This window comes from Mustelus asterias, chromosome 19, assembly GCF_964213995.1.
Source record: "Mustelus asterias chromosome 19, sMusAst1.hap1.1, whole genome shotgun sequence".
NCBI lineage: Eukaryota > Metazoa > Chordata > Chondrichthyes > Carcharhiniformes > Triakidae > Mustelus > Mustelus asterias.
Genome location: NC_135819.1, coordinates 72,420,298 through 72,436,916, shown reverse-complemented (window position 1 = coordinate 72,436,916; position 16,619 = coordinate 72,420,298). Strand labels below are relative to the sequence as shown.

Below are 16,619 nucleotides of genomic sequence, written 5' to 3'. Positions count from 1 at the left end.
TACAGAAGGAGGCCAATCGGCCCTTCGAGTCTGCACCGACCACAATCCCACTCGGGCCCTACTCCCAAGCATTTACCCTAGCTCATCCCCCTGACACTAAGGGGCAGTTGAGCACGGCCAATCCAACTAGCCTGCACATCTTTGGACTGTGGGAGGAAACTGGAGCACCTGGAGGAAACCCACGCAGACACGGGGAGAATGTGCGAACTCCACACAGATGGTGACCCAAGCTGGGAATCGAACCCGGGGTCCCTGGCGCTGTGAGGCAGCAGCGCTAACCACTGTGCCACCGTGCCGCCCTATTTGAAATGTTCATTCTATGCCCATCAGGCCTGTGTGAAACACACTGCAGTTACCAATTTCAGCTGCTCTTTGTCGAGAGGGTGAAGATACTAGAGCTTTGACGAAGGGTCATCTGGACTTGAAACGTCAGTTCTTTTCTCTCCTTATGGATGCTGCCAGACCTGCTGAGATTTTCCAGCATTTTCTCTTTTGGTTGAAGATACTGGAGGTTAACTATTAGTTGGAGCAATTGGATTATCATGTAAAGAGGGCAGAGTTGATTCACCAGGCTTGTTAGGGATGGGAGGCTATCGCTGAGAAGATCATTGGGGTCATTGCAAATATTTCAATTTTTTATGAAGAGAGCTAAGGGGACATTTAATGGATTGTTTTGATTTTAATTATGAAGGGCTTTGTTGACATGAATAATTCCTTGGCTAGTAAATTAGTGATGAGGGATTACTAATTTAAAATTGCTCAGAGGGGAGAAGCTTTTAGGAGAAAAGCCTAAACGTTATAGACAGTCCATCATTCAAAACAGCCTCCCATCCATTCACTCAGCCTACACTTCCCGAGGAAAATCTGAGGGTTTTTCGAGTATTGAATACTTTGTTGCAAGCTTACTATGTGGACAAATGCTTGCTAGCCCTTTTTCCTCGAGATAGTGTATGGTTCAGGGGAATGTGGGTTAGGAGTGAAACTGTGGAAGAAAGGTCAGGAAAGAGGGAGAAAGCGAATGAGAGTGGTGTAATGATAATGTTACTGGACTGGTAATCCAGAGGCCCAGGCTAATGCTCTGGGGACAAGGGTACATATCCCAACACGGCAGCTGATGGAATTTAAATTCAGTTAATATTCTGGAATTGAAAAGCTAGCCTCAGTCATGGTGATCATGGAGCCATGGTCAATTGTCATAAAAGCCCATCTGGTTTGTTAATGTCCTTTTAGGCTGTCCTTACTTGGTCTGGCCCACATGTGACTCCAGAACCACAACAATGTGGTTGACTCTTAAATGGCCGAGCAAGCCACTCGGTTCAAGAGCGACTAGGGAAGGACAACAAACACTGGCCTTGCCATCAATGCACACATCCCAGGAAAGGGTAAATTTAGACAATGATTACATTGGGATGAATAATGTGATTAACGTTGAAGAGTTGGAACAAATAAATTCCAGTCTTGGGAAACGCATTTGTTCCATAAACCCTCTGCAGTTGCCAATTTACAATTTTTGTAATTTTTTTTGTCTTTGCTGCCAGTCTGTCACTTTTTTTTATTTTTAAATTTAGGTTTGTGGCATCTTTCCAGAATGTTCCGCCTGTGAACTCTGAAGCCATCTTGCGTTCCCTTAAAGAACACCCTCTGTTCAAGCAATCTGAAGCATCTGTGGCCCAGACGCTGCCTAATTTGGTTAACGCAGCTGGGGTATGTTTTGTGTGTGGGTATGCGTATGGGTGGCGTTTGTGTGGGGGTGGGGTGGGATTTCCTGCGCGCAGTTTTCCCCACTCATTCTCAACAACAATTTGCAATCCTGCAGGGCCTCTAATGTTGGAAAACATCTCAAAACATTTAAGAGAAGCAATTTTAAAATTAAACTTTGACCTTGAGTCATACAAGAAGATATTGGGGAGGGTGGGCGAATACTTGGTCAAAGAGGTAGGTTTGGGAGTGTCTTAAGGGAGGAGGGATGTCACAGGATCGCAGAATTGTTACAGCACAGAATGAGGCCATTTGGCCCAGCCTGTCTTTACTGGCTCTCCAAACGAGCATCGTGACTTAGTGCCATTCCCCGGCCTTTTCTCCTGTACCCCTGCACATTGTTTCTATTCAAATAATCATCAAATTCCCTCTTCAATGCCTTGATTGAACCTGTCTCCGCCGCACTTCCAGACAGTGCATTCCAGACCTGAACACTCGCTGTGTGAAAAGTGTTCTCTCCCATTGCGTTCACTTCTTCTGTAAATCACCTTAAATCTGTGCCCTTTCGTTTCTTATCCTGTTACGAGGGGGAACAGTTCCTCACTCTCCAGCCCCCTCATAGTTTTGAACATTTCTATCAAATCTCCTCTTAGCCTTCTTCTCTCCGAGGAGAACAGTCCCAATCTATCCTCCTAACTGAAGTTTCTCATCCCTGGAGCCATTCTTGTAAACCTCTTCTACATTCTCTCCAATGCGTTCACATTCTTCCGATAGTGTGACACTCAGAACTGTATACAGTATTCCAGCTGAGGTCTAAGTCTAGGGCGGCACGGTAGCACAGTGGTTAGCACTGCTGCTTCACAGCTCCAGGGACCTGGGTTCGATTCCCAGCTTGGGTCACTGTTTGTGTGGAGTTTGCACATTCTCCTCGTGTCTGCGTGGGTTTCCTCCCGGGTGCTCCGGTTTCCTCCCACAGTCCAAAGATGTGCGGGTTAGGTTGATTGGCCATGCTAAAAATTGCCCTTAGTGCCCTGAGATGCATAGGTTAGAGGGATTAGTCGGTAAATATGTAGGGATATGGGAGTAGGGCCTGGGTGGGATTGTGGTCGGTGGAGACCCGATGGGCCGAATAGCCTCTTTCTGTACTGTAGGGTTTCTATGATTTCTATGATGATAAGTCGTGGCACAGTGGTTAGCACTGCTGCCTCACTGTGCCAGGGACCCGGGTTCAATTCTGGCTTGGGTCACTGTCTGTGTGGAGTTTGAACATTCTCCACAAACTGCATGGGTTTCCTCCGGGTGCTCTGGCTGCTTCCAACAGTCTGAAAGATGTGCGGGTTAGGTGCATTGGCCAAGCTAAATTCTCCCTCCAGTGTACCCGAACAGACGCCGGAGTGTGGCGACTAGGGGATTTTCACAGTAATTAAAGTAAAGCTTATTTATTCGTCACATGTAGGCTTACATTAACATTGCAATGAAGTTACAATGAAAATCCCCTAATCACCACACTCCGGCGCCTGTTCGGGTACACTGAGGGAGAATTTAGCATGGCCAATGCACCTAACCAGCATGTCTTTTGGACAGTGGGAGGAAACTGGAGCACCCAGAGGAAAAACATGCAGACACGGGAAGAGCGTGCAAGACTCCCCAAGCTGGGAATTGAACCCGGGTCCCTGGCGCTGTGAGGCAGCAGTGCTAACCACTGTGCCACCATGCCACCCCTTTCATTGCAAAGTTGATATAAGCCTACTTGTGATGCTAATAAATAAACTTAAACTAAAATGGGCGGCACGGTAGCACAGTGGTTAGCACTGCTGCTTCACAGCTCCAGCGACCTGGGTTCAATTCCCAGCTCGGGTCACTGTCTGTGTAGAGTTTGCACATTCTCCTCGTGTCTGCGTGGGTTTCCTCCAGGTGCTCCGGTTTCCTCCCACAGTCCAAAGATGTGTGGGTTAGGTTGATTGGCCATGCTAAAATTGCCCGTTAGTGTCCTGGGATTAGCGGGTAAAATATGTGGGGATATGGGGGTAGGGCCTGGGTGGGATTGTGGTCAGTGCAGACTCGATGGGCTGAATGGCCTCTTTCTGCACTGTTGGGTTCTATGAATGAATTCTATGAATTCTAGAACCTTTTTTAAGTTCAGCATAACCTTCTTGCTTTTATACTCTCGACCCCTATTAATAAAGTCTAGAATACTATCTGCTTTATTAACTGTTCTCTCCACTTGTCCTGTCACCTTCAATGATCTATGCAGATATTCACCCAAGTCTCTCTGCTCCTGCACCTGTGGACCTAACCCACAGACCGCAATCGGTAAAGATAGGCAACAACACCTCCCTCCACGGTTATCTTCAACACCGGTTCCCCACAGGTTGTGTCCTCAGCCCCCTACTGTACTCCTTATCCACCTATGACTGTGTGGCCAAATTCCCCTCCAATTCTATTTTCAAGTTTGCTGATGACAGCACCATTGTGGGTCGGATCTCAAACAATGACGAGATGGAGTACAGGAAAGAAATAGAGAATCTGGTGAACTGGTGTGATGACATTGAGGGAGAGATTATTGTCAGTAAAACGAAGGAGATAGTCATTGGCTTCCGAAAACTTAGTGGAGGACATGCCCCTGTCTACATCAACGGGGATGAAGTGGAAATGGTCGACAGCTTCAAGTTTCTAGATGTCCAGATCATCAGCAATCTGTCCTGGTCCCTCCACACTAACGCTATAATTAAAAGAGCGCACAAAACCTCTGCTTTCTGAGGAGGCTAAAGAAATTCAGCATGTCCGCTATGACTCTCACCGATTTTTACAGATGCACCATAGGAAGCATCCTATCTGGTTGTATCACAGCTTGGTATGTCTCTCTGACCAAGACCGCAAGAAACTACAAAGGGTTGTGAACGTAGCCCATTCATCATGCAAACGGAAAAACAGCCAATATAATCAGGGACTCCATGCACCCTGGACATTCTCTGTTCCACCTCCTTCTGTCGAGGAAAAAGATATAAAAGTTTGAAAACACATAACAACCGACTCAAGAACAGGTTCTTCCCTGCCGCCATCAGGCTTTTGTACGGACCTACCATATATTAAACTGATCTTTCTCTCCACCCTATCTGTAACTGCATCACTATATTCTGCACTCTCTCCTTTCCTGCTCCCCTATGTACTCTATGAATGGTATGCTTTGTTTGTATTATATGCAAGAAACAATACTTTTCACTGTATCACAATACGCATGACAATAATAAATCAAATTTTTTTTAAAAAGCGAGGTTTGTGGAGAGATTTTCAGACCAAGGCAGTTGACGATCCTACCCCATTTGAAGGAAATAGTGAGCGATGAAGAGACTTATCCGGTTACCATTACTTGCTCCATTCAGATAGGATTGGCCTAGAATTTCCAGGAATTGAAAATTAATCTCTCAGGCCGCTGCTGGACGATTGGGTGGTTTGCCACCCTGGAAACAAATCATCAGGAGAATTTTTTTTGTTGTTATTTTCTTTTGAATATTTCTCTTCACCGGTTATAAAACCACCCAATCTCCCAGAGAGATCATTAAAAGAAATACGCTAGTGGGGGGGGGAAAGAAAAGCGTGATCAAATTGAAAAAAATCTTCAGAAAATCCCATTGCCAAACTCAGCGCTGATTGGGAGCATACACTTCCGAACTGGAAATATCCTCATCCCTCAGGAATTTTTAACCCTTCTTCGAAGGACCGTAGAATTTGAAGCAAATTCTTTCGCAACATTGCAGTTGGCTGCTCCAAAGGGGAGTGACACTCTGGAGAGAATTATTTCCTGTTATCTAATCCTGAGTGGTTAGGATCTGGTGTTCACTGCCCGAGCGTGTGCTGGAAGCAGAGTTAGTCATAGCTTTGAAAAGTGAACTGGATAAATCCCCTAAAGGGAGAAAAAAAAGAGTTTCTGGGCTACGGGGAAAAGATGGAGGATTGGGAATAGCTAAGTTGCTCTTGCAAAGAGCCAGCACCAACATGACAGCCTGAAGGGCCTCCTCCTGTGCTGTAACCATCCTATGATTCTAATCCAACATGGGTTATATGACCTGATCTCTAATTCCACAATTCCCCTCCATTAAAATAATCTGGATCTTTTTGTTATTCATTCATGGGATGTGGGCTTCCCTGGCTCAGCCAGCATTTATTGCCCATCCCTAGTTGCCCTTGAGAAGGTGGTGCTGTGCCACCTTCTTGAACCGCTGCAGACCCTGTGGTGTAGGTACACCTGCAAGTGCTGCTGGGGAGGGAATTCCAGGATTTTGACCCCGTGATAGTGAAGGAATGGCGATATATTTCCAAGTTAGAATGGTGAGTGGTTTAGAGGGGAACTTCCAGGTGGCGGAGTTCCCATATGTTGGCTGCCCTTGTCTTTCTAAATGACAGCAGTCGTACGTTTAGAAGGTGCTGTCTAAGAAGCCTTGGTGAGTTCCTACAGTGCATCTTGTAACTGGTACACATGCTGCTGTTGTTGTTTGTCAATGAATATTTGTGGTTTAATCTCTTCATAATTTTACAAGCCTCGCGCAAATCCAACTCTCTGCCTGTTTTCTCTGAAGTAACCCTAACTCTTGGAGATCAAGGGGTGAATTATCCTGTTGTGCCTGCCACAGGAACCCGAGTGGGTGAGGGGCGGACCGTGGAAAGGTCCGTTGACCTCCAGCGGGAATCAGCATTCCCCTCCACTCCCTTCTCCTTTACTCTTAAGCGCAGTTATGTGAAAGTTACATTTGGCCTGAATTTCATTGCTTTCAAGCTCTAATAATAATGCAGCCTAAAATACAATTCTTTCAGTCATCCCAAGCTTGCCAAGAATCTGTAATGATGTAATCAACTATTACCACAAACAAGGTGGAGCAGAGAAGGTTAAAGGGGAATTCAATAGAGGCGTTCAGAATTCTGAAGGGTTTTGATAGAGTAAGTCAGGGGGGAAAAACTGCTTTCAGGGAAAGAAGAGTTGAGAGCTGGAAAGTAAGTGGCGGATGAACCCAAGGCCACATGAGAAATGTTTTGTTGTTTACACAGTGGACTCATACCATCTGGAATACACTCTCTGAAAGGATGGTGGAAGCAGATTCAATAGTGACTTTCAAAAGGGAATGAATTAATACTTGCCTCTTCTGGGGCAATCTACAATAAGAGGCACTGGTATAGGTTGAGAGGCGGTAGATTTAAAACCTGAGGAACTACTTCTCACAGAGGGTGGTAAATTTACGGAACTCGCTGCCCCATAGCGCGGTGGAGTCTGAATTATTAAATGGTGTCAAGAAGGAGATAGATATATTTCTGATTAAAAAGAGGGATATGGGGAACAGGTGGGGAGGTGGATTTGAGACCAGGGAGAGATCAGCCATGATCTGATTGAATGGCGGAGCAGGCTCGAAGGGTTGAATTTGCCGACTTCTGCTCCTAAATTCCTATGTTTCTAAAAGGAGAATGGGACTGTGGGGATAGCTCTATCAAAGATCTGCCACAGGCATGATGGGTTGAACGGCCTTCTTTAAGCACTGTTATTCTACGATTCTTCTCTGATCCCTTACATTTACCACATACTGGTCCCTGGAGTTCCCCAGACACCTCGGCCCTAAATCTCTCCACCTTTCGCTGCTCCTCCTTTTAAGACATCCTTAAAGCTTCAAAAGCAAGTTTTTGGACACCTGTCCTAATAATTACCATTGTGACTTGGTGTCCCATCTTGTTTGATAGTCACTCCTGCGAAGCACTGCGGCAAGGTTTGCCATGTTAAAGGTGCTTCATAAATGCACATTATTCTTGTTGAAATGGAGGGCAGCTGAAGCCTGGGATGGATCACATTCCGGTGAGGGATTGACACACGCAGGATAGGAGCGGAGATCAGAAAACAAAACAAACCTCCGAACACCCCTCTCTTTACATAAATGTTAATTCTGTCACTTATTAGATGGTTAGGTTCATTAGGTTCGATGATGTGGAGATGCTGGTGTTGGACTGGGCTAAGCACAGTAAGAAGTTTCACAACACCAGGTTAAAGTCTAACAGGTTTATTTGGTAGCACAAGCTTTTGGAGCGCTGCTCCTTCCTCACCTGAGGAAGGAGCCACACTCCGAGAGCTTGTGCTACCATAGAAACCTGTTGGACTTTAACCTGGTGTTGTGAGACTTCTTACTGTATCTATTAGATGGCCAGTATTTGTTCCCACCCCTCCAGTCCACTCCCATGATGCTACTAATTGCCTTCACAGACAACAGGGGTTGAGATTTGCAACTGGTTCGAGACCGTACTGGGGATGTATGTTTGCGGAAGCTGCAATGCCACTTGCTTCCTCTGATTCCATAAATATATACTAAAAAATGTCACTGTGTGTGATTTTTATATAATTTAGACTACACATGTGTGGGCGATACTGGCTGTGATCATTCTCCTGTCCGGAGGCGTGAAAGACATTCAGGGACTGATTTCCTGTCTCCAGCAAACCCCTTCGACCCTGCCCGTAACAGAGATGACCGAGATCTTGTACTGCATGACGACCTTGCTGTTTGCCTTGAGAGAGAAGGATATCGATATCAGCAGCAGGTAGGACAGACTCCTGATATAGTTCCGCTTCTAATGCCTGTGATATCGAATACAGGAGTTGGGACGTCTTGTTGAAGTTGTACAAGACATTGGTAAGGCCACACTTGGAATACTGTGTACACTTCTGGTCACCCTATTATAGAAAGGATATTATTAAACTAGAAAGAGCGCAGAAGGGATTTACTAGGATGCTACCGGCACGCAATGGTTTGAGTTATAAGGAGAGGCTGGATAAACTGGGACTTTTTTCTCTGAAGTGTAGGAGGCTCGGGGGTGAACTTATAGCGGTCTATAAAATAATGAGGGGCATAGATCAATATCTTTTCCCGAAGGTACGGGAGTCTAAAACTAGAGGGCATAGGTTTAAGGTGAGAGGGAAGAGATACAAAAGGGTCCAGAGGGGCAATTTTTTCACACAGAGGGTGGTGAGTGACTGGAACAAGCTGCCAGAGGTAGTAGTAGAAGCGGGTACAAATTTGTCTTTTAAAAAGCGTTTAGACAGTTACATGGGTAGGATGGGTATAGAGGGATATGGGCCAAATGCGGGCAATTGGGACTAGCTTAGGGGTTTTAAAATAAAAAAGGGTGGCATGGACAAGTTGGGCCGTAGGGCCTGTTTCAGTGCTGTAAATCTCTGTGACTCTATGACATGTCTTGGTGGTTGTTTATAGAAACATAAAAACTGGAAGCAGGAGGAGGCCATTCAGCCCTTCAAGCCTGCTCCACCATTCATTTTGATAATGACTGATCATCGAATCATCGAATTCAATATCCTGATCTCGCCCCCCCCCCCCCCATATAAAGTAAAGTGAGGTAAAGTTTTTTTTTAGTCACAAGTAGGCTTACATTAACATTGCAACAAAGTTACTGTGAAAATCCCCTAGTCGCCACACTCCGGCGCCTGTCCGGGTACACTGAGGGAGAATTTAGCATGGCCAACGCACCTAACCAACATGTCTTTTGGACTGTGGGAGGAAACTGGAGCACCCAGAGGAAACCCACGCAGACACGGAGAACGTGCAGACTCCACACAGTGACCCAAGCCCGCAATCGAACCTGGGCCCCTGGCGCTGTGAGGCAGCAGTGCTAACCACTGTGCCACCATGCCGCCCATAACCCTTGATCCTTTTAGCGCCAAGAGCTATATTTAATTTCTTCTTGAAATCAGACAACGTTTTGGCCTCAACTACATTCTGTGGTAGTGAATTCCACACGGTCACCATCCTCTGGGTGAAGAAATTTCTTCTCATCTCAGTTCTAAAAGGTTTACCCCTTATCCTCAAACTATGACCCCTAGTTCTGGACTCCCCCACCATTGGAACATTCTTTCTGAATCTACCCTGTCTAATCCTGTTAGAGTTTTATAAGTTTCTATGAGATCCCCTCGCACTTTTCTAAACTCCAGTGAATAAAATCCTAACCGACTTAGTCTCTCCTCATATGACAGACCTGCCATCCCAGGAATCAGCCTGGTAAACCTTCGCTGTACTCCCTCTGTAGCAAGGACATCCTTCCTCAGATAAGGACACCAAAACTATAGATCATCATTGATTTCAGATGGATTATGTGTTTCCAATCTCGACTGTAGAGATGGACAAAAGAAGCACTGCCTCTGTGTTTCTTGAAATGCTTATGCGTCCGTTCTGTTTCCATCGGCCAAGTGTAGAAGCTTTCTCTCCCTTTCCTCGTGGTGATGGAATCTTCTTATTCCTATTTTGTTTAGCATTTGCTGTGATTTTTAAAAAAAAGCCCCTTCTAACAAGAAGGATAAAAGCAGCAGACACATGAGAACACCACCACTTGCAAGCCCCCTGCCAAGTCGTACACCATCCTGATTTGTAAATACTGGTACATACATTGGTTAGGTGCATTGACCGTGCTAAATTCTCTGTCAGCATCTTGCACCCCCTCACCCTACCCCCATAACCCCACACATTTAGCATGGCCAATCCACCTAACCCGCACGCACATCTTTGGAGGGTGGGAGGAAACTAGAGCACCCGGAAGAAACCCACGCAGACACGGGGAGAACATGCAGGCTCCACACAGACAGTGACCCAAGGCTGGAATCGACCCTAGGTCCCTGGCGCTGTGAGGCAGCAGTGCTAACCACTGTGCCACCGTGCGGCTCAACACCGCCTTCTCGAAGGCAGTTAGGGATGGGCAACAAATGCAAACCACGCCAGTGAAGCCCAAATTCCAGGAATTAATGAAAAATACATTGGAGCAATGAGTGCCAGAGGGCCAACGCTGAGGCCTCAGGTCATGTTATGGTGGGATTTCCCCTCTGCACTGATGGACTAGAAGATGTGACTGCATTGGAGTTTTCAAGAAGCATCATTATGCCTCGGAGTGTGCCTCCATCTCCTGCCAACCAGAGCAGCGCCCATTGACCCCGGTGCGGCTGCTGACAGGATATCACTGTGGATCTTCTGGGCCCCCAGCCTGAGAAATTCTCCTGCCATTCGTAACTAGGCGACAGACATGGAGCTGGCCAGTTAAGCCGCCTCCTGAAGATTATGTTGGCGGAAAGGGTTGTGACTCCTGAAAAAACCAATCAGCAGAAGATCCCGGCCATTGTTAGCACTGTAAATGGCAGCGTCAAAGTGCATTGCCTTGATGGCTTGAGCCAGGCAGTGAAAGTGGCAACTTGTGATTCCCCGTCTGGGAATCTTTCTCTTTCCGCCCCGAACCGACGAGTGTTTCCAGCGTTTTCGACTTTTCTAAACCCACCCACAATAATTGCCTGACTTCCAATTGCCTTTATCTACAAAAGCAATTGCTTTTCAGAATTAGTAGTAAGGCAGGCTGACCTGTGAACAAAAATGTAGAAGTCACAGGGTACAGGCGCACAGTTCCTTGTTAACTGTGTGTGACTGGTCTCATATCACCAGGGTTAAAGTCCAACAGGTTTATTTGGAATCATGAGCTTTCGGAATGACTCACCTGATGAAGAAGGAGCTGCGCTTCGAAAGCTCGTGATTCCAAATAAACCTGTTGGACTTTAACGTGATGTTGTGAGACTTCTTACTGTGCCCCACCCTAGCCCAACGCCGGCATCTCCACATCGTGTGTGACTGAACTTAGCCTATTGCTAATTCAGCACTGAACTGACAGATGTGGGTAATCTGTTGCAGCAGTTCTGAAGTTGGGACAGAGGGAAAGTTTTTGCTCTGTATCTAAATGTGTTGTGTTTGGCCCGGGAGTGCTTGATGCTGACACTGGGCACCTGAAATCCTGAGCATTTCCATTCTCCCAGACTAACATTCCTAGCCTTGGTGAGCATGAAAGTTTAAAGTTTATTTATTAGTCCAAGTAAGGCTTACATTAACACTGCAATGAAGTTATTGTGAAATTCCCCTGTGAAATGAAGTCCTCTCTCTGTGTGGGAAAGTTGGTCTGATGTTAAGGTTTAACTATTGGTCTGAACTATTTTTCTCTAAATATTCCAGGATTCATTATAATCTGTTCTGTGCCCTCCACTTGATGGAGAATCCAGCCAGCAGAAAACACGTGGAGCGTCTTTGCCCACCTCAGGACTCTGGCAGGTGAATTGTTGAATGTTGTGCATTTCTAAATAAGTCAGAAATAATTCCATCAAGACCGGGGTGATTTAGGACGATCTTGCTCCTGGAATGGGTAACGGGAACTTTGATAAAATGCTGGAGATTGGAAAGATAAGCAGAAAGTGCTGGAGTACTCAGCAGGTCTTGCAGCATCTGTGGAGGGAGAAACAGAGAGGGCGGGATTTTCCAATCCATCTCCCCGCAGCATGTTTTCCAGCAATGGAGGTGGCTCACCTTTGGTTATTGGCAAGATCTTCCTGTCCCTCCGATGTCTACGGTGATTTACTTGCCCGTCCCGCCAGCAGGAAGGGCCAGAAAATTCCCCCATCCCCGCTGATTCTCCAGCCTCCCAGCCGCGTGTTTCCTGCTGATAGGAGGTGGTGCGTTGTTTGTTAGCGGCAGGATTCTCTTGTCCCACCGTTGTTAATAGGAATTCCCATTGACACCACCCCATGCCCCAAGATGTGTAGGTTAAGTGGATTAGTCATTGTAAATGTGTGGGGTTTTAGGGGTAGACACAGTAAGAAGTCTCACAGCACCAGGTTAAAGTCCAACAGGTTTATTTGGTAGCAAACGCCACTAGCTTTTGGAGCGCTGCTCCTTCGTCAGGTGGAGTGGGAGATCTGCTCACAAACAGGGCATACAGAGACACAAACTCAATTTACAGAATAATGATTGGAATACTTTACAGCTAATCAAGTCTTAAAGGTACAGGCAATGTGAGTGGAGAGAGCATTAAGCACAGGTTAAAGAGATGTGTATTATCTCCAGACAGGACAGCTAGTGAGATTTTGCAAGTCCAGGCAACTTGTGGGGGTTACAGATAGTGTGACATGGACCCAAGATCCCGGTTGAGGCCGTCCTCATGTGTGCGGGACTTGGCTATCAGTCTCTGCTCAGCGACTCTGCGTTGTCGTGTGTCGTGAAGGCCGCCTTGGAGGACGCTTACCTGAAGATCAGAGGCCGAATGCTCGTGACTGCTGAAGTGCTCCCCAAAAGGAAGAGAACAGTCTTGCCTGGTGAATAAACCTGTTGGACTTTAACCTGGTGTTGTTAGACTTCTGTGTTTACCCCAGTCCAACGCCGGCATCTCCACATCGTTTCAGGGGTAGAGCAGGGCAGAGGGCCTGCGTAAAAGAGTCAGTGCAGACTTGATGGACCGAATTGCCTCTTCTGCACTGTAGGGATTCTGTGATTCTAACCCTACATCTAGTCTAATCTATCGCTGTTTGGAAAGCCTTTATCTATCATGATCCTGTTCTTTCCAGTTACCTCCTAAACTCTAAACTCTCGAAGAAGTGTTTCATAGCCACCCAAAAAATATCTCTTTGAACTTGCCTTTGCTCACCTCTTGCAGTTTTTCTCCAAATTCCTGTCTGGTATCTTCCACTCCCCCACCCTCTAATGCCCTCAAACCTTCCCTTTCCCTTTCTGTCACTCTCTGGGTTAAAGTAATGATAAGAATAGGTTACAAGTGTTAATATTAAACACACATCTTACTGCTCCACACCACGGCCTGGAACAGCCATACATTTTATCAATAACTTCAAACTTCTTATTAGATTATGTATAGCGTGTGGTTAAAAGAAGTAGTATGTTGCGTTTTACTCCATTATCAAGAGATCTTTAGAATAGTTGGACAACATTGATCGGTTTTTCTTTTCAATGAAGGCTCGAGGTACACAACATTGAGCTGACTCCAGAGCAGCAACAAATCCTGAAGCAGGACATTTCCCCAGGACGTGTAATTCAAATAATGGGATTTGCGGGTGAGTGGAAAATAGGCAGGGCTTTGGCTGTGGTCCAGGATGTATAGCTAATATGAGAGAGTGTTAGCCCCTCACTGCGCTTTGTTTATTTGACTTGAGCTCCATCCATCCACCTTCTCACAATCTCTTTCTGTGTTCCCTCCTTCTCACCTCTCTCTTGCTCTCCCTCTTTTGGGGCGGCACGGTGGCACAGTGGTTAGCACTGCTGCCTCATAGCGCTGATGTTTTGATCTTGTTTACATTGTTCCTTCACCTGCAATCTTTGGTAAATACTGTACTCCCCAAAACACTGCCGCCAGGGACTCGGGTTCAATTCCCGGCTTGCGTCTGTGTGGGGTCTGCATGTTCTCCCCATGTCTGCGTGGGTTTCCTCTGGGTCCTCTGATTTCCTCCCACAGTCCAAAAGACATGCTGGTTAGGTGCATTGGCCATGCTAAATTCTCCCTCTGTGTTCCCGAACAGGCACCGGAATGTGGTGACTAGGGGATTTCCACAGTAACTTCATTGCAGTGTTAATGTAAGCCTACTTGTGACACTAACAAAAATAAACTTTTTACATAAACTCTTACTTTTTCCTCTCCTCCCTCCCCTCCTTGTGTTTCTTTCTCCCCTCCACAAGGTGAATTTCCTCATGCTGTGTTAGAGGCGTGTTACGGTTCACCTCCGGGCTCCTGAGTTGCTGTGGCGATGGGCACATTTACTCACATGGAGCTATGCGTAGTGATGGTGGAGGCTTCAGCATTCTTTCCGTCGCATGGCTGACCAGGAATCTTTCTTGATCTCACCACTGTTGAGAGTTGCTACCCAACCTGTTCGGCCACATTTCCGCCCCTTCCTTTACCCTGGGGTCCTGGGGCGGGAATTGAACCTGGGGCTTCTGGCTCAGGGACAGGGACACTACCCACTGAACCACAAAACCTCCCCTCGTCCTTCTTGTTTTGGAATGTTTGTTTGTTTTGTTGCTTAGCAACCGCTGAAGCTTCACACTGTTCCCAGGAATTAATCGAGTGGAATTTATTGCTTTGCTTTTGTTCTAAAGTTTGATTATTTTTCGGATTTATATGTTCTCAGCTCTGGAAGAAGTTTCTGATCCCTTTTTGATCACACTGTCTTATTCCGTTGCTTGCAAATCTTCTTAAAGTTGTTGAAAGTTATTTTGAATGGCTTCCTCAGCTGTGATGTGGAAATGATGAATTAAATCACCACAATTGCTACTAGGAAATAAAATATGTTGGATAGCCATCACGCCCTTGTTTTTAATTTAATTTATTCCTCCCCTCCCTGCGTGATAGAAGTGGCCTGAGGACGTTGGATGTTCACCGCCATGCCATCTGCTATGATATTCCTGACAACAAGATGATCTTCCTTTTCCATTTGTTCTCCTTCACTCCCCATTAAGAAGTTGGCAGCTTCTACTCAGTACAGGCAAGGTCAGGTCTCTAAGACTTGAATGAGTGAAAAAAAATCTCATTCCATGGGACATGGGCGTCGCTGGCTGGCCAGCATTTGTTGCCCATCCCTAGTTGCCCTTGGAGAGACTCAACCACACTGCTGTGGCTCTGGAGTCACATGTAGGCCAGACCGGGTAAGGACAGCAGATTTCCTTCCCTAAAGGGGAAAAACCATTGTCAATTGTCGGAAAAACCCATCTAGTGAACCAGATGGGTTTTTCCGACAATTGACAATGGTTTTTATGATCATCATAGAATCATAGAAACCCTACAGTACAGAAAGAGGCCATTCGGCCCATCGAGTCTGCACCGACCACAATCCCACCCAGGCCCTACCCCCATATCCGTACATATTTTACCCACTAATCCCTCTAACCTATGCATCTCAGGACACTAAGGGGCAATTTTTAGCATGGCCAATCAACCTAACCCGCACATCTTTGGACTGTGGGAGGAAACCGGAGCACCCGGAGGAAACCCACGCAGACACGAGGAGAATGTGCAAACTCCACACAGACAGTGACCCAAGCCGGGAATCGAACCCAGGTCCCTGGAGCTGTGAAGCAGCAGTGCTAACCCACTGTGCTACCGTGCCGCCCCTGTAAAATCAGTAGATTCTTAATTCCAGGTATTTTTTATTGAATTCGAATTCCACCATCTGCTGTGGCGGGATTTGAACCTGGAGCCCCAGAACATTATCTGAGTTTCTGGATTAATAGTCTAGCGGTAATACCAGTAGGCCATCGCCTCACCCTGAACTTGCTTCCTGTGCCCAGTGCCCAATCCTATCTTCAGCTGCTTGAACGCTGTGGTCTAAAGGGCTACAGACCAAGAGGTGGAAAGTAGGGTTAGGCTGGATAGCTTTTTTCTTTTTGACTGACACAGGCACCGTGGGCTGAATGGCTTCTTTCAGTGCTGTAAACTATACTCACCATCATGGCTGGGTAACCTTTTGCAAATCGCCCTTGGGAACCTGTAAAAGCTTGGGCGAGAAAGCATTTTCTCTTGCTACTCAAAAGAGCAGAGAGATTAACTTGCTCTTTATTAAAGGAGGGGAGAAAGGAATTACAAGAAGGGATGTGGAGGGGGGGAGGAGAGGAAAAAGTAAGAGCTTATTGATAAAGTTTTATTAGTGTCACAAGTAGGCCTACATTAACACTGCAATGAAGTTACTGTGAAAATCCCCTAGTCGCCACACTCCAGCACCTGTTTGGGTTACACTGAGGGAGAATTTAGCACGGCCAATGCACCCTAACCAGCACGTCTTTCGGACTGTGGGAGGAAACTGGAGCACCCGGAGGAAACCCACGCAGACACGGGGAGAACGTGCAGACTCCACACAGACAGTGACCTGAGGCCGGAATTGAACCCGGGTCCCTGGCGCTTTCAGGCAGCAGTGCTAACTCTCACCAACTTTTACAGATGCACCATAGAAAGCATTCTTTCTGGTTGTATCACAGCTTGGTCTGGGCTCCTGCTCTGCCCAGGACCGCAAGGAACTACAAAAGGTCGTGAATGTAGCCCAATCCATCACACAAACCAGCCTCCCATCCATTGACTCTGTC

The 16,619-nt window shown here is 46.5% G+C and overlaps 1 protein-coding gene across 6 annotated transcripts in view; it reads left to right on the top strand.

The window, feature by feature from the left end:
• Positions 1 to 16,619, top strand: part of fbxo18 (F-box DNA helicase 1) — a 58,865-nt gene that overhangs the window by 9,052 nt on the left and 33,194 nt on the right. For all 6 annotated transcript variants that reach the window (XM_078235836.1, XM_078235839.1, XM_078235837.1 and 3 more), the window contains 4 exons: positions 1,569 to 1,704; positions 8,078 to 8,268; positions 11,721 to 11,816; positions 13,506 to 13,603. In XM_078235836.1, the coding sequence (XP_078091962.1) occupies positions 1,569 to 1,704; positions 8,078 to 8,268; positions 11,721 to 11,816; positions 13,506 to 13,603 (521 nt within the window). The remainder of the gene's footprint in view (positions 1 to 1,568; positions 1,705 to 8,077; positions 8,269 to 11,720; positions 11,817 to 13,505; positions 13,604 to 16,619) is intronic.